Raw genomic sequence first — 18574 nt, forward strand, 5'->3', positions numbered from 1 at the left:
ATGGTTAAACAAATACCTCAGGAAAATGAAACAGGATCACACACAGAAAGCCTATTCACACAGGACTGCAGTTTTTAAATGAAGAAAGGACTCTTGACCAATGAATGAGAGAGAGAGAGAGAGAGGGGTAATATTTAAAAACTTTTTTTGGGTGCAGTATTCCTTTATAAACTGATCACATATGGCCTTTTACATAGTTTTCTATAATATCCTGAATACAGAAGTGCTGGGAAACAAAATCCGCACAAGTATTCCTATAAACTGTGCTGTTAGAACATCAGGCATATTTAAATTTGCAAACCAATAAAAAAATAAGTTAATCCATGAATTCAGCACAATGCACAAATGAGGTAATTTATTGATTACTTCAAATCAAGACTGGAGCTGAGACAAATTATAAGACTGTCTGAATGATAATCTACAGCCACTGCAGCCTTCCAAGACCACACCTGCCCATCCCTGCCCTAATAAGAACACACATTTTTACTATTGCATATACTGTACATGTGTTTACATTCACTTTTTGGGAGTACAATTCTTACATAAGGTGTGAACAACAACTCACTTGACAAAAGTTTTCCTCTCAATTCAATGGCCAAAACAGGAAATGGTTGTCTTTAAAAGGTAGGATACAGTAGATATCATAGTTACTTCTGGAATGCATACGGCTCTGGTGAGCAGAGGCACAAAGAAGTATTATTCAGCATTACAATGAGGAAGTCTACTTCCACTTACAGTAACAAGCAACAAAAGCACATTCATCCACTCTTCATTGTCATTTTGGGGTGTAAATATACATACGCTAACTGTTGACAGATAAACTCGGCATTCATGTGACAAATCAACCTGCATATCAAGCAATGTCATCATCACTTGTGTGAACTAATATAGCCTCCCACCAAATTATAAGATTTATTAAACCAATCACAGTTCTTGTGCCACGAAGTTACATATGTATGGTACAGATTTTCAAACACGACATTTTTTTTCCTTATGCAGCTAACATTTATGTTTATTTCGTCATACAACATGAACTGCCAACTAAGCCGTGGAGTAAGGCAATGCTGATTTTCTCCACTGTGCTTGAATCTGCGCTGTAGCTAATAACTGAAAAGAAATAGTGCACAAAATGTAGATATCAAATGTTTTCTTAAGGACTTTCATTCTAACCATTATCTTAGTTAGTCACTTTAACAATGGAATCATTTGGTTATCTTATAAATCTGGTACTTCTGGTACTTACTTTTTTTTTCTTGCACCTTGTGTAACTTTAATAAATTACATAAAACTAAACTAAGTAAATGAAAAGCTAATGTACTGTATCTGAAAGAAGATTAGTGGAATAAAATCAAACATTGATGGCTGAAATCAGGTTTAGGAACTTCTTGAAAAGACAAAGCAAATCAGTGACAATTACCCACAAGGACTTGCTGGCATTAACCTCACTCATAGTTGGGGAGCTTAATCTGAAGCATCAGAAATACAGAATGTGTCACTACAAGTTGTCTCATCCATTTTTAACTGTATTGCTTTTGCGTTTAAAGGAAAAAAAATATTATTAGGCTACGTCCACACTGCTACATTTTTCATTTTAAAAACGCAGACATTAGTTTCTGTTGTCGCCTTTCATCCATACTACCCTGGCATCTTTAACTCATGAAAATGAAGACTTTTGAAAATGCCGGCTCACCATTGTAAAATGGATGGGTGAAAAGGCAGACTTTTGAAAATGCTGACTCTAATCAGGCTCAGATTTGTTATGCTTATTACGTGGTCCTTCTCTGACTGGATCTTGCTCATTACAAGGAGTCATTCACCGATTTGTCCTCTTTACGGAAGCAAACCGTACTTCAGCGTTTCTCAACCTTTAAGTATTTGCGACCCGAGTTTTCATAACAGTTTTAATCACGCCCCTCTAACGTTTTTTTGAAAGGAGCCCACTAATACCAATTTGTTCTTTTTTAATTAATGATATATCACAGATGCATATTTTATTATACCTACTTAACTTTTATTGACATTTATCTAACTATCTTTATTTTTCTAGTATCAGAATGTAGTTTAACTTAATTTGTTTTGGTTTCAATAGATGTATTTTTTATATTTTCGATTCTTGTTTTCTTTTTTTCACATCTTCACGCCCCCCCTTTTTGTTACTTCGTGCCCCCCTAGGGGGGCCCGCCCCACAGATTGAGAACCACTGCCGTAATCTAATACAACAGACATAGAAGAGTTGTTTTCCCACAGTGCTTGCTATATTGCTTACCTGTATGCATATAAATTGCGTTTTGTACTGTTTTGAATGTTGTATTCATGTGCAAAAGGCAAATAATTCGCCAGTCCATACAGTTTTTATGGCTCTCACCGTAACCATCCCTTCAAGTACTTTTCCATTAATGTGTGCAGTGTAGGTGAATGTCTACATCATACATGTTTCTGTTATGTTAATATGGCCAGATAATTTCATAAACGGTGCAAAAAGTGTGGACGGAAGGTCGAGTATATTTAGAAACATAGTATTGTGGACATATGTAGCCTTAGTCGTGTAACCAATAAGCATGGATATTCAAAGGCGACACCACTGTGCATAAAATTAGCCTTTAATATAATCATTAACCATTCACAGGTAAAAACATACTGAATAATCTATGATTCGGAGATACTGTGGCATGCACTTTAAGATAGCAAACTTAAAATTTAGCGTTAATTTGTAGTGTGTAGATTTTTCAGAACTATTTGGAAATTTAAGTAGGATCATTTAAATAAGTCAGCTTGTAATAATCAATGGCTATGTCTTTTTAAACCATGGAAACATTGTTTTTTTTAGGTCATTAACAAATATTTTTGCATATAAAATCTAAACAGTTCTAAACAATCCAAAAGAAATACATTTGCAAAAGGGAAGCATCTTCTACCTCTAGTCTTAAACTGAAAGCAGCAGTCTGTAGCATTCACAGGTTTGTCATGGCTTAATATGAAAAAGATGCGCTGTGTGTGTGTGTGTGAGAGACCTAAAATAGAAAAGCAAAACGGAACTATTTCAGCAATATTGTGAATGTACACCAACAAGCCATTTATTTATTTATTTATGTGAAGTTTCTAATACAGTAATCCTTCATTATACAAGATTAACTCATTCCTTGAGAGAGTATCATAAGGTAGAATTTTACAGAGCAGAATTTAGACCTTCATATCATTTGGTTACACAGTGATATTTCACATATCACCATAGTGCAAATATGAAAAGAACAAAATTCCAGGTCAATGAAATTTGCTAAAATACAAGCCCACCATAAATGTGTGTTGCAGAGGAGTCGGTGCTGTTTAAAGATACACATTTTACAAAAGCTCTTAATATGCCTGAGCACTCCGACTTTAGTTGCAACGCTACATTATTCCTGTCTAAGTCAGGTAGGTGTCCAGCTTTATGTTATATTTTACAATAATATGTAATCGTTCTGGTTAAAACATGCAAGGCAGACATATTTCATAAACAAACAGACTTTGTTCTTTAACATGACTGCTCACTAATCAATGTCAGAAAATTTTCAAGCAGTCTTTCCTCCATTTAATTTTTGTTGAATTTACTGGTAATGAAGCTCGACAATAAACCACAAACCAACATCTGGTTATTTGCTTCACGTGGCCTTGTGTGTCATTATCTCCACAGTTCCCAAATTGATTTTCACGTCATGTCGTAGGGTTAACCCACACAGTTAAAGCGAATTTTCTTATTAGAACATTATGGCCTCATATGAATGAAAACTGTGCATGGCCACAAAAAAGTACCTCTCTTATAAATAAAATCTTTCACTTGTATAATGAAGGATTACCGTTTTTCCCTTCACTCTGTTAATTTTCAACTTTAACAACATATTTGCCTTTTCTGTAATTTTTTAAGTAGTAGACTTGCTTTGCTTTTTCTGCAATAAAATAGGGTTACTGTTTGCACAATAATACATACAGTGCTTAAAACATCCAATTCTGCAAAAATCCAAATTACTCCAATGGAAAGCCAGATCATCCCAGGAAAAAATGTTTATTATTTAAAACAAAATACTGTATTCTCTAACATTTATATCCACATGTACATAAAGTATCTTTAATTTGAAATAACCATTTTGAAAACAACTTGTGTGAGATCAATACATTTTAAAAGAAAAAAATACTGGAACTTATGTAGTGGGGGAGAAAAGGAGAACCAAATTTCTTTCAGCTTCCAATTTTTGCATACCCTTGACACTTGCTTAGTTTAAATTAAAAGAAAAATTGTAACCAATGATCAATACATAACTAACTGTAAACTAGACGAAAATTAGTACAGAATAGTAAAGGGTTGGCGTTGGTTTTCTTTAATACTGTCACCAGGAAATTCAACTTGATGCTAAAACTACAGTGTTATTTGTTAAATGACTCCCAGTTACCCATAAATATTAGCCATTTAACATCATTAGTTATTGATAAGATGGCCTACTGTCCCGCCTCATCTACCTATTACTTGCACTTTTGTCTTTCTCAAGCTTTGCAAGACAACTGAATGTAAACAGCAGCATATGGGACTTTCCTCCATCTTACTCAAAGCAGCTTTTAGAAACAAATTAAAAAAATGAAAAAGAAAAAGACAAAAATGATGTCTAAATGGGACAGGACTTGGCCTAGAGACAGAAAATGTTATTTGAGTTCATTGAAGAAAAGAAAAAAAAAAGGATGTAGTGTTAATGTGATTCTTTTTAAGTAGACTGAAAACTACACCGGGAACAATAAATGAATACAGAATTTGTCAGGTTTTACATTTCCAAATTAAAACGTCCTGAAAAAGTGGCTCTGACAAAATCTGAAATGCTAGAAAACATGCTGAAATAATTATGTTTTTGTGAAAGGGATCATCACTTTACACCTATTTGAAGGCTTACATGTTTGATCTCATCTGCAACTTAGAATAATCCTTTACCTGCAGTGTTTTTGTTTGATGTTCAACTTAAATCAACAATGGCATTTTTGCTTAGAATTGAGGCATTTCTGCTCTAAATGCCGAGTGCAGATTTCCCATGTGAGACTGACTTGCTAATAAACAGATGACATCAGTTTGACAGATTGCCTTTACCTGCTTGTTCTTTGAATCAAAGAGAAATGGTCTTTCTAGAAGGGGCATTCTTGTTTTGTTTAAAGGAAGATTACATCAAGAATTTATGACCTTGCCTGAAATAGTATGCAAACTTGAGTCCTCTTGGCTCATAATCTTGACACTGCTCTGTAACTCAGGTGAATACTGATCCTTGGTGCTGTAGACTACAGCCAAATTTGGCTACTAAAGTGAAGCAAGAATACTGGACGATTACCTAGTGCTTCTTCTTGTTTCTTCCAAATAGGTTTGTTGTTGTCATCCCTTTAGCTGTTCAATTTCTGATTCATCCCTGCTGTCGGAACCATCCACCTGCTTGAAGGAATGGCATTACTGCATGTGTCTAATGTTTAGGCTTCCATGCAGAGGCAGCTTCAGAAATTTCAATTATGTGCCCAAACTGACAAATGCACTATAGCTACATTCAAACAGCTCTCCGTCTTGTGAAGCCCGTTATACTGAAAAGTACACTTCGCAACATAGGACTATAAAATATATTATTCCATCTGTTAAATACAGAAAACCTTGACATTTTAGTGCGCCCTTTAGGAACCTGTTTACTGGAATGCATGAAATAGTTTCACATGCTATCAGTCTTTCACATTTTTTGTTGCATATTTTCATTTCTGTGCATTCTTCGTGCTTTGGAATCCTGTGAATTAAAAGCTTCAGTTTCATTGTTGTTATTATTCCTTATAGAATTCTAACAGCTAGAAAGTCCAAAAGACAAATGTTTCAATTAAGTGCTTATTGGTGACACCTAAATGAAATGACTCTCTCTTGGGCTATATTTTGATAACTTTTTCTAGAAGTTATGAGAAGTATTTTAACATCACAGTTCATCATTCTATAATTAAAAAAATTTCTCAGAAATTAAAGTAAAATTTTACTGCTGCTCTGTCAATTTATTTGCTATCTGAAGTTATACAACTTCTCAATGCTTTATGTACAGAACATCTAACCACCTCCATAAACCATCTATTTGACTAGTCTACAGTACCATTACATCTCTCCTGGCTATAAAAAAAGTAAAAAAAATTAATCTGGATAAATTAAAAGTTAAAAAAAAAATCAAGACTAAATACAGGTACTGTCCATATTAGTAGCAGAGAAAAGACATTTCATCCTGGCACTTGTAGGTCCTTAATGACTAGGAAAATGGCTGGATAATCACTTCACTCTGAGTGGAATCAGTTATACTGTACCGCTGGCCACCATGTGTGGTAATAAAGCTGTAAAAAATTGCTAAATTAAAACAAAAATAGAAGGAAACACACTGCCACTGCTAATATATGTCACATGTTCTTGCACTCTTCTTCCTCAGATGCTGTGTTAGTTCATCTTCTTTTCGAGCTCTTCTATGTTACATGGGCCATTGAATAAGATTGTGGGGACTCATCTCTTCGACAGTGGAAGCGTACACAAGTTCTCAGTGTATTTACTGACCCTTGTCTATCTTCGTCCACTTTCCCCATGGTCCCTCTGATGCTTACAAAACCAGTTTTAATACTTCTCTGGGGCCTTATGTCAGTCTTGTTGCTTGGCTGTCCCAGTTTATTCAGTAATGTACATATTTTATGGTTTCCAAAGCAAAATGACAAAGTTTCTCCAGATCATTTCCAATGTCCTTGCTACCTGGTGTTCTGTAGTTCCTCTCGCAGCCATGTAGGCAGAGACTGTCCCATTTTATAGAGCAGCTTTGACAGTTCAATGTTATGCTCTCTGTAATAATCCTGTAGGAAGGCTCTAGACTAAATATAAAAAGAGGTATAGAATTAAACACTGGCAACTCAGAATATAAAGGAATCAGAATTTACTTGACTTTATAAAAGAAAAATAAGATAAGTTTTATTTGGAAAGAAGGAGAAAATTAATTAGTTTGCTCTCTACATGGAATTTTAATTATCAGAAAGTTTCACGTATTAGTGAATTACATTTTTATTGCTAGTAATAACCAATACAAATGAACTTATATTTATTTAAGAAAACATAATACTGTAATACCATCTTAAACTTTCTTATTACAATTCAGAATCATAGGAGAGGAACCTATCCAGGTACCAGAGGTTCAGGGTGTCACTCCACAGTCAGTCTATTATTGAATATGAAACCACAAATTGAAATATTCTGATCTGGTAATCCTGGCTGTAACAGTTATGTAAGATTCCTATAAAGAGCATAAGTTCCCTTCTCCACAGACTCTATAAATTTAACAAAGCAAAGGTGAAAGAGTAAGACAGGCAGACAAATAAAAGAATTCTTAAGTGAACATACATCAGAGTCCATTTCAGGGTACTTCCGTCCTTTACTCTTTCCCAGGCACTTTGTTTTTCCACCTTCCAACAGCTGACACCAAAATCCTTTCTTTGGATCAAACCTATAAAAAGGAACAAATTAACTTTATTTCCTATAAACGGAAGAATCTTTTTGTGCGCTTTCCTTAAAATGTACATTTACAGGTAAAACAACTGTTCAACAGCTTTCATCTAATTCCTTACATCAAGCTACAGACACATTCATCCTTACGCTCATTATCGAACATGCTTAATGCAATCCATGGACACAATAAGGCTGGACCCTATCTTTGCAGCACTGGGTGTAATGCAGGAACCAGCATCGGATTAGGTGTTAGTTCATCTGAAGGTAAAATTATACACACATACCCTTCACCGGCGAACACCGAGCTAATTTAAGAAGCACATGGGAGAAAATACTACTATATGGAGAGAAGCCACGTGGGCACAGAAAGGGCATGCAGACTGTACACAGGTAATGCCTTGGCTCAGGTTTTAACACAGGATTTTGAAGCTCTGAGGCTGCAAAACCCACCAATGTACCAACACATGGTCCTATTGCAGAAACAGCTTGTATATTGCCTCCGTGATAAAGGCCAGTTCTTTTTATTGTACTGAATTATACCATTGCAAAGCTAATAGTACTAGGCATCTTGCAATTATGTTGGTACCAGTTTTCCTATATTTCATATGAATATATACTTTTTGACAAATCTCTGAAAGGAGTTTAGTGAATTAGCTGGTTAGACTCAAGACAAGTGAGTTTTTATTTATGAGGACTATCAGAAGAGTACATAAAATCCACTTACGCCAAGATTTTGTGGTAGTTAACAGCATTTGTTAAACCCAGAAACTTCTGTATTTTATCCATTACTGATGCTGGTTCAGTCCTTAGAAGTTGGCCATCCAGTACAAGGATCTGTAAATTAAAAAAAATAAATACACAAAATCAGCAAACCTCAGTAATTAACATATTTAATTACTATCTACCCAGTTTTGATATTTACTGTCTCTCTGTGGAAAAGCATTACTTTATATGTTAAGAAACTCTGTCAAACTTTTTTCCTCATTCTTCTATCAGTTTGTACACCTGAATTTATTTTATGTAGTAATGAAGAAGATAACGATCAAATGTCTAGATTTTGTCAAACAATTTTGTTGTGAGCACCATTGGACAATCTTAGTCAAAGATGTGAGACGAGCCTCTAAATTAACATCATTCATGAAATAATCTTTCTTCAGTTTGTGTACCCGGTGTAATACTACTTAAAACTGAATTGCACATATCTTTCAAGATTACAATAATCTGAAATCTATTAAGGACAGAATTCAAACTGCAAACAATTTAATCATGAACCAGCTTCCTTAGATCATATATCTTAAGAATGCTCTACAAAATATTGATTTATTTGTCAGAGTACTGGACTCACAATGACTCCTGATCCCCTAATACCATTTTTTGGAATAACCAGATGGTATAAGATTGTACAACAATAAATGTATTGTGATCTCCTATCACAATATTACACAATGCATGTGTGTGGTAAACGTTCCTCTATAACTCCGAGAGAAAATTATGTGCTATGTAGACAACACAAAGGAAAAAATAGAAAAAGAAACCATGAAATGTGTTTTAAGAATCTGGAAAGAATTCCTTAGTAGTGCCTTAAAATAGCCTACTGGGCCACTGACACTGTTTTCTTATATGCTGACATCTAAATGTACATGACAAAATATCTCATAATCGAGTTTTGATTTATACTGCTATCTGAACTGGGTAATGATGGAGTGTAAAATTATTACTATGTTTTTAATCTATGATATTTTCCTGGACTCTTGTACAGTGTACTCTTGATTGAATTGTGTTTTTACTTGTTCTGGTGTGATTTAAAGGTTATTAAAATTTAAATAAAAATACTTATTCCATTTAGCTTTTACAGTTTACTTTCATACTCAGCTGAAAAAAAAAATGATTCTGGGATTGATGTATATACAGTATCTGTCTGTCTGTGCATCTAAGAGGAAATTTTAGTACTCCACCAGTTTTTTTTAGACTAACAGCAGTCACATATGAATACACTCCAAGGAAATATCTAACCAGTAAAACCAGTCTGTCTAGTAAAATACACAAATACTTAATGGTGGGAACCAAATTACATGTTTTGCCTCTTTAGGTATGTGCAGTAAGAATTAAACATCAGATATCTTGCTCTTTCCCGGAATTTGTCACTGAAGAGATTTTGCACCAGATCTTATTTCTCCTTTTACGTTTATAAAATATACTTACTTGACAAGTTTTAAAAAGGTACATGTTAAAAAAGCCTAAATCAAGTTACTACCACTGACTTAAAGTTCTAAGCAAATGACTTGCATACAATTTTTTAACTGGGCACTTGCTCTCAAGTTTATAGCAATGAACATGACATACAGTACACGTATTGTCACACACGTGCGCATGGGAAGCAACTGAGGGGCTCGAAAAAGGATAATTCCTTCCTCTTTTTCATCTGCAGACCAACCATGGGGATTTCCACCTGGATTCAAAGACGTCACTTTACAGTCTCGGGCCCAGAAGGTGCCACTTCCGGTTCCTGCCAGAATGACGTTATTTCCTCTGCCCGACTTTAAAACTGCCATGTTTGTCTGTCTGAACAGTTCTGTTTTGGATTGAAGTCTGTGAAGACCTTTTCATTTCGAACCAAACCGCCATATTTGGCAGCCTAGTTCAAGTATACAGGCGGCTGCCCCCAAACCTTTTCCTGTGTTGCTTGAATCATTTCACGGTATATTTTTACAGACTGAGTCTAAAGGCACAATCACACATCTTACAGAACACTAAACTACGTCATTAGGTGCAATTTACTATTGTATGATACTAGTCACTGAACACCGTGTTCACCTACAAAAACAACAAACTGAAGAGACATCCTCTGACTGTCTGTGAAATCAGTAATGTGCCTTTATTTAGAGGAATAATCTTCAATTTACTGCTCAAAGCTATGGTGTTATACGATTGACTGAAATGAGGTATGAATATCAATCAAATTCTGGTCAAATATTTTTAAGCACTTATATCCTCTATATCTTAAAAACCATTAGTACACAGAACTGGGGGCAAATTAGTGAACTTGTCATTTACAAGCTCCATATTCAGAAAATACCCCACAAAAAGCACAAGACAACTAAAGACACAATTTTATGAACAGTACTATCTAGTTGAGGAATGAATCCTCTGATCTATCCTTTAGTTCAAGTTACACGTACAAAGCAGCTCAAAAGTCACAAGTGCACAGAAAATTGATTTTCAAATTCTGCGATGAAAGAGACGACACGTGAAGTAACAATAGGAATACGCAATGAGATCATGGAAAAGACTGAAACTGTAACCTTTTGGTTTATAATCCAGTCTGTTATCAGTAAGCTAAATTAACTCCTTGCCCCAGATAATGGAGAATTATGGGAAATACTGTCGAAGGACTCTAATTCAGCTTTCAAATTTCTAATTCCAAAATTTGTGATAAACCCTTCACCATGTGCCTAAATCAAGTGAATTTACCATAAATTGACACACATTTTTCAAAACCAACAAACAAAATGGAACAAAGTTAATAAATTAACTGGGAAAATGCAACCTTTCCCTTTTAGTACTTCATTTTTGACCATATAATATATTATATGCAAATAATATTGTAGTAGGAATAAGATATATTCCATTTAAAATTTAAGCAACCCCATAGCCAAGTGCATTTTGTTTATATTAAATTTAGAGCAGAGCAAAATATACCAATTATGCTCTCAAGAAAGCAGATATACTGTAAATAAAACTGGATAAAAGATTAAAGTGCACAAAATTGAAGAATCAGCCATGTGCAACAAATATGCCCACACACCTGATTGGAATGGTAGTGATTTTGCCAACGCTCAATGTGGGTAGCATACCAGCCTGGTACCAAGCAACGGTTCTGCAGGTTACGTAGCTTGGCAGGAGCATCAGGCCCAGCTGTGATCACCTCATGAAAAGTATATTTCAGAGCCACTTGGTCATCATGAGCACGCTGATGCTGCAAACAAAGCAAAAGGAAAGGATAAGAGAATAAGAGTTGGATTTGTTTGGGTTACATGGTGGTGTAGCTGTGAGGCATACTGGGAAATTCTGCAATGGAAACAGGCAAGATAAAAGTACAAAGAACAGCTAAGAGCAAGCAAAGCATTTATAATTGTGGTATGTGTAATATATATAGTCCTTTTGTGTTTTTTTTTCTTTTTAAGAACACTTTAACTCCCACCATTCACAGAAATCATATAAAACATGAAACTATGAAGTGCAAAATGTATACTTAAATACTGAATCAGTCTATAATTTCTACATTCTTTCTGTCTTATCCAAAATGTTCAAAAGAAGATGGTAAAAATCTCCTCATTTTAAACTTGTAGAGGTCTTAATGTTAGAAACAATAACCCAGTAAATATTTCTTCTTAGGAAATTATGGAATAATAATGAAAACAAAAAAGTTCATATAAAGCCTAGATTCTGTGCTTCTAATTACACAGGTAGTGAAGAACACATTTTAAGAATTGATATCAAATTAAAAAAAAATCAAAACGAATTATTATGGTGTGCAAAAGTGTTTCTGTGAAACTTCTCAGGGATCAATGCTGCAAACACAGCTCTTTTTAAATTACATAGCATCACCTAGACAAAAACGTGCTTAAGGCTATGTCTAGGCTACTACATTTAAAAATTATATTTAAGTTAAAATTCTCTGTCAAAACTATCATTTTCACATTTTGTTTTTTAACAGAAGTACCTCTATCCACACTAAAATGACTGAAAACACATATGACGTACCTGTTCACCAATACTGGGCATGTGTTCATTGGCAGAAACAAAAAGAGAAAATGTCCTTCCTGAAGGGATGGTTACTGTACAACTGGTAAATTATTTGCTTTTTGTTCATGTATGCAGCATTCAGATTGTACAAAACGTAATTTAGATGCATATAGGTAAGCAACACACCAAGCACCATGGAAAGCAACTTCTTTATTCCTGCTAAGTTAGAATATTGTTTTCTTCCATAAAGGATGACTGATCAGAGAATGAAATGTGATAATGCACATCAATCACAGTGCAATTACAGTCTGTGTTTTCAAAACTCTTCATTTTCACCCATCCACAATGGAATGCTGGGCAAGCATTTTTAGAAACATATGGTTCAAGAAAGCGTTTACAAAAGTCTCCACTTCTGAAGGTAGTGTGGACGAAAGGTGAAAATTTAGACTAATGTCAGTGCTTTTAAATGAAAATGTAGTAACATGGACGTAACAAGCTAGTGACGCTAAATTAGGAGAAATGGCATATGTTCTGGAGTTGGGATGTCAAACTCAGATCCTGCAAGCCACTTTTTTTTTTACTTAGTGAACAATTACTGTCACAACTTGAACTTGTTTCTTTTGCCTTAACTGTCTTGCGTTTTACGTTTCAGAATGCTTAAACTGTTTCTTTTTCCATTAACCAACAGCCAAACAATGATACAATAATGATATACAGCCAACAGGTGATCAGCTAAATCTGGGGTCTCATACTCTATTCCGGGTACACATTCATTACACTCAAATCAGTTTATTAATTAGAAGCCAACTCTTGCTGTTGCTAAAACAAATTGTTTAATTCTAAAGCTGGTTATGTATGTCAGAATGAGAACACTAACATTTCCAATGTGATTGATTTCTTCTTCCAAGATCAACATCAAAATGTTTTTGAACCATCAATATCTCATAGACATTCACTTTTCTCTTTACATATATTTTATTGAAACAGATACTATATGGAGGATGCGCAAATGGAAACAAAATCAAGTTAGCTGGTCCATCTTCCGGCTAACTTTGCACCCTGTTATCATTTGGTTGCTGATAAAGAGAACGATTAGGAGTTCTGAATGTTAGAAAGATGTAGTAACTGATGACTAATTAAAGAAGTGGCTGAACTGAAAACCTGTAGCCTTTCAGAATCTGAGATTGACATTCCTGATCTGAAGTCAGCAGATGAACTGGGACTGAATTCAGACTTGGGTTGCTATGTGGTAAATGAAGTTTAAAATTAACAAGTTGAATGTTTTACAATTTAAAATAATTTAGAAGGCTAACAGCATGTTTGGCTACATAGCATGATGCATAAAGAAGTCAAGGGAGGCTAACCTTTATGATTAACAACACACTTGTGAGGCCACATCTGAAATACAGTGTGCAGTTTTAGTCTCCGTATTTAAAAAACCAAAACAGCTATCAGTGCTAGAGAAAGGAGACACAAGGCTGATTCCAGGACAATATGTTATAAGATATGTGGAAAGACTGAAGGAGAGGAATAATTTAATTAAAAGCAAACAGACTATGAGGCGTCATAATAGACGTGTTCAAAATTATAAAGGGAATTAGTATGAAAGAGTCCAACTATTACTATAAATTATTTCATCTCAAAAAATGGAAATTTGTTAAGGTTATATTTTGCATAAAATTGGAAAGTTTTTCTTCACATAGAGAACCACATATTTATGCAGCAAGTTTCCAAGAAATGTGGATGATAGTAAAACTGTTACTCAAATTGTTACTCAAAAATATTTTACAAAAAAAAAAAGTGAATCTGGAATGGATATGCTATGTTGGATTGAACAACCTGTTTTTATGAGAATAAGTTTGACAAGTTCAGTTACCCCTCCCTATACCACCTTTAAGTCTCAGCCTAAATACATATTATAGTTTTAAATATAATGTTATTTGAAAAATGCTTCCAGTAATGTTGAAAAAAACAAAGCCTGTCCCTAAAGAAAAGATGGTGAGAGCAAAGTTCAACACTCCCTACCTGAATACAAGCTCAATGTGCAACTAAAAAAAATGTACAACAATCCGACAAATGTGAGAATAAAAAGGGCCCTTTTTTCAGCTTAATGTATCTTCTGCAGTGACATATGTCAAACTGAGATAAGTGAATAAATGGATTGTAATCCTAGTATTTTTAGTCTAGTCATGCACTAAGTTAATGTTACACAAGGGATGCCATGCTAACTCCAAGGTCAATCTACCTGCCTATAAAAATTTGTCAGTTCTATAAACATTTAGTCTCATACCTGGTACCAGGAATATGCTCGGTCAGCTGGGTTGATGAGAATAGTAATGATTTTTGCCTTAGGTAAAAGAGCAGCAGCCCGTTTAGCTGCCAGTTCAGAGTCAAAATAATTGGCACTTTTCTCAAAGTAGAAATCAGAACTGGTGTTGGATGGAATGGGGAAATATTCCATGTACCTAAGTAAGACAAAAAAATTAGAAGAGATGTGTTTCCAAACTTTCTGCTTTTCTCTCTGTGAACATCAATATTTAGCAAATTACATATTTTCAAAAATATAAAGTCTAATAGATTGCTTTAATGAGCCTGACAAAAAAAAAAACCACACAACTTGCCACAAGTACATGGACTAAGGTGCTTACTTTTATTTCTTTTGGTTATGTAAAAAATTCTAAACTGAATTATCTTAAAACCTCTGTCTTTTGACTTAAATATTAGCTGCATACAAATAACACTCTTTTTTACAGAGAGAAAAATATAATGCTTATGGCCTTAAATGTTTTCTTTAACTGTCAATTTAGTAACTGATGCCATCCTAATGCACGAGCACAGATTACTTTATGATTATAGTAACCCCGAAATATGTCAAAAACACTAACCTAAAACCTGTTATAGTTCATTCTGGCCCCTGTAAAGATTTAAGCACTCTTCAACCAATTACTTTCTAGGAAGATAGTATTACAATTCTGTGCCGTTGTTTGATTATAAACAGTTAAGTATGGATCATAAAACACATACCAGTCGATCCCTTTGTGGTAGTTGTGCCCATTGAAGAACTGAATTTCTTCAAATGTCTCCTTGCTTGGGTAGTTGCTTGTTAGGTCAGGATGCATTCCCAAAAATAAATACAGTGCTGTTGTACCTTTAAGGGGCATTTAAGCACTAGACATGTTAATTTAAGCAAATAAAAAAACAACAGCAAACCACTACAGTATATGTATGTTTAAAGAAATAAATGAACCTGACAGTTCCTGCACTGTTTTGCAGAGGGAGATAATACTCCATTGAGGCCACAGCAAGTTCCACCCTGCTGGTTTCCAAGAATGTGTAGTTGCATATTGTAACCAAAAGCTTCACACTCTTAACAAGCATGAAGAAATATACTAATTAGCCAATTTGCATAATCATGCATACTAGTGATTAAGATGCCAACTTTATAATGCTTCAGTGTCTCAGACTACAACTATCAGCAGGAGTAAAAAGTTCCACTAATAATGCCTGCGATTTGAAACTTCAAAGTAATAAAGATGAGATGTACTAGATCAAAAAATACAGTACATAATATATTTCATCCACCAAATAACATTTAGTCACTAAATGTCTGTTAAATACTGCATTTAACAAAATATATATAGACTACTTTCACTAAATGTTTCAAGTACAGTATTCCTAATCCAGTAAAATGCTATAGAAACCTAGACATTCGAAAGGTAAGAAAATAACGGAGAGGAATTTGAAGTGTGGAGAACATGAAAGGAACCACCACGAGTAACAAATACAACAAAAAACAAGGGTTAAAGATAAAATGGAGGAATGTGGATTATGGCGTGGTGGTAATAAAGACGGAAAAGTCAGCAATGTGTCATGTCTAGTAGGAAAGCTAAGAAAACAAATACAGGCCTAATGAGATGAAACCAAATGATTTGTACCAGTTTTAAATAACGGCAAGTGAATAGGGTTTAAAAAAAATATTATACCAACTGACTTCAAAAACACATTTTCTTTTGTATTGTAAATAAATAAAATAGCTCCTTTAAAATATTGCACTTTGGAGTTGTTTAAAAAAACACTGACATGAACTTTTGATACTCTTTAGATGATCTAAGGCTATTACTGGGCACACAGTCAATTAATACTTCAATGAGGTACTAGCATGAAATCACCTTACAATTCAAACAACAATCTATTTTACGGGGATTAAAAGCCAAAATCCTTTTAGGAGGCTTCAGGGACCAAGGATACCATGAAGGCAGTTAAGGGTCAGACAGCAACTCTGTGTGGAAATGTGAAAATGTGTATTCTCTAGGAACAGGTAGCCCAGAAATGCCATGTTGCATCATGTTGCAATAGGAGGTAGATGGGATCACACTTGACACAGGTGCTGGGTGCAGGGTTTTGAGACAGAGAAAGAGACAGACAGTGGGCAGGGGTTGGGTTACCCTATTTAAAATTATGCTTGGTTTCCCTAGGTTGCTAGAGGACAAACAATACACATTAAAGTTCAGAAAGGAAAGGCATGAGGTCAGCATTAGGGTACCAGTGTGATATGGAGACCATTACCTGGTGACAAAAAAGAAATGGGAGCTGAGAAAGAAGAGTACTTTTGGTAATACAGAACAGGTTTGAAAAGTATGTCCATATACACCCAGGGGCCACATTATTAGGTCTGCCTACTAATTAACAGCTATTCCCCCAAACAGCAAAATATTATGACTCCTACTCATTATATACGACATATAGACATGATCAAGTTAGGCTTTGTTTGTCCAAAATACTAGAAAAGGCAAGACCAGCGATCTAAGAGAACTGAAATGCGGTATGATTAGGAAGGCTATATATGCTCAAATACCAGCTCTTTCCAATAGTCATATGCAGAAACACATCCCCAAATACAAAACTCTTTACACCTTGAAGTGGATGTGCTCCATGTAGCAAAGACCAGAATGATGAGGTTACAACGATTGCTAAAACTGGACTCAAAGATTGGAAAATTTCAACTGGTCTGACAAACGTTGATTTCTGACGAAACATGCATACTTTGGGGAAGAACTTGGAGTAAATAGCATGAATCCATGGATCCATCCAGCCTTGTATCAAAGGTTCAGAATAAAGACAGAAATATCATGATGTATATTTTTTTAAACAGTAAATGAGTGATGTTTGAATACCACACCATAATTAAGCACTGTTGTTGACCACATGCATCTCTTTTAGGGCAATCCTGAAACTTTTTCCAATGGATGAGGCACAACCTCACAAAGCATGTATCATCTTAAGCTGGTTTCAGTTTATTCCATTAGACTGAATAGTCAACACATCTCAAAACAATAGAGCACCTTTATGATGCAGTGTAACAGGAGGTTTGATACTATCAAATCAGCATGGGCCATAACCTCCAAAGAATCCATGCAAAGGATACCACCTGGTACTAGATGCTTAAACCTACTAAAGTGGCCACCAAGAGGAATTACAAAATGGCTCAAACTGACAGCACTGGATGCAGTAAAATCTAAGAGACATAACCTAAATTGTGCACCTCTGCTGTGCTTTGAAGATGGACTAATGTATTTAGCTTCGCAAAACACAATTGTGTAAGCATATCAGGTATTGGAAGATCCTTGGGGCTGTTATTTAAACCACAGTGGTTGTGATGTTTTTAATGGGAAATGATCTACATAGAAATGGTAAATTACTTTTGTCAATTTACTTCTGTTGGAGTATTTCCCATCATTATCAGACTGGTACCATGACTCTTCTTACTCATTTCTTTTGAAATCTAACTTACAAAAAATAAAATTACCTGTTTTCTGAGGTCCAATAATGAGCAATTTGGGAAACCTGTCACACGTTTTTTCTTTTGACCAGATATCCTTATGTCGTTTATCTTCACAGGGATCCTGAAACAATGGTTGGAGGGGAAATAAAAGAAATCATAACCCATGTGAACCAAGTTAAGCTTTTGTAACCTGTGGTCATTAAATGCATATTCATGGTGTTTTAAAGAGTCCAGTACCCTAATATGCCAGTTATCTCTGTGAATGTTTCAAGCAGAAAATCTGCAACAATTCAAAATAGCACAGAGCATGCCGGAATACCTAACAACTTTAAAATGAGTCCCTGCCGGGTTAATTAGCTTTTTCATGGAACAATAACATTTGAATCACAAATTTTCCCAGGAAAGTTTCCCACTGGGCAAAGAAAAAACTTCTCTGTCATTTACGCTGGCAACCATGAGAATTAGGCTGAAAGCTTTTGAAAAATGAAAAACAAAATGTGTCATTATTATAAATGTAAAAAAAAAAAAAAAAATAGCCCAAACAT

The 18574-nt window shown here is 34.9% G+C and overlaps 1 protein-coding gene across 4 annotated transcripts in view; it reads right to left on the reverse strand.

Annotated features, from left to right (window-relative positions):
* Positions 1 to 342: 342 nt before the first annotated feature.
* The window catches only part of ndst1b (N-deacetylase/N-sulfotransferase (heparan glucosaminyl) 1b), a 255734-nt gene continuing 237502 nt past the window's right edge, over positions 343 to 18574 (reverse strand). For all 4 annotated transcript variants that reach the window (XM_028813059.2, XM_051934207.1, XM_051934208.1 and 1 more), the window contains 7 exons: positions 18054 to 18150; positions 15272 to 15395; positions 14538 to 14712; positions 11307 to 11477; positions 8226 to 8335; positions 7397 to 7499; positions 343 to 6873 (listed from right to left, as the gene is read on the reverse strand). In XM_028813059.2, the coding sequence (XP_028668892.1) occupies positions 6754 to 6873; positions 7397 to 7499; positions 8226 to 8335; positions 11307 to 11477; positions 14538 to 14712; positions 15272 to 15395; positions 18054 to 18150 (900 nt within the window). In that variant the 3' untranslated portion in view covers positions 343 to 6753. The remainder of the gene's footprint in view (positions 6874 to 7396; positions 7500 to 8225; positions 8336 to 11306; positions 11478 to 14537; positions 14713 to 15271; positions 15396 to 18053; positions 18151 to 18574) is intronic.

This window comes from Erpetoichthys calabaricus, chromosome 11, assembly GCF_900747795.2.
Source record: "Erpetoichthys calabaricus chromosome 11, fErpCal1.3, whole genome shotgun sequence".
NCBI lineage: Eukaryota > Metazoa > Chordata > Cladistia > Polypteriformes > Polypteridae > Erpetoichthys > Erpetoichthys calabaricus.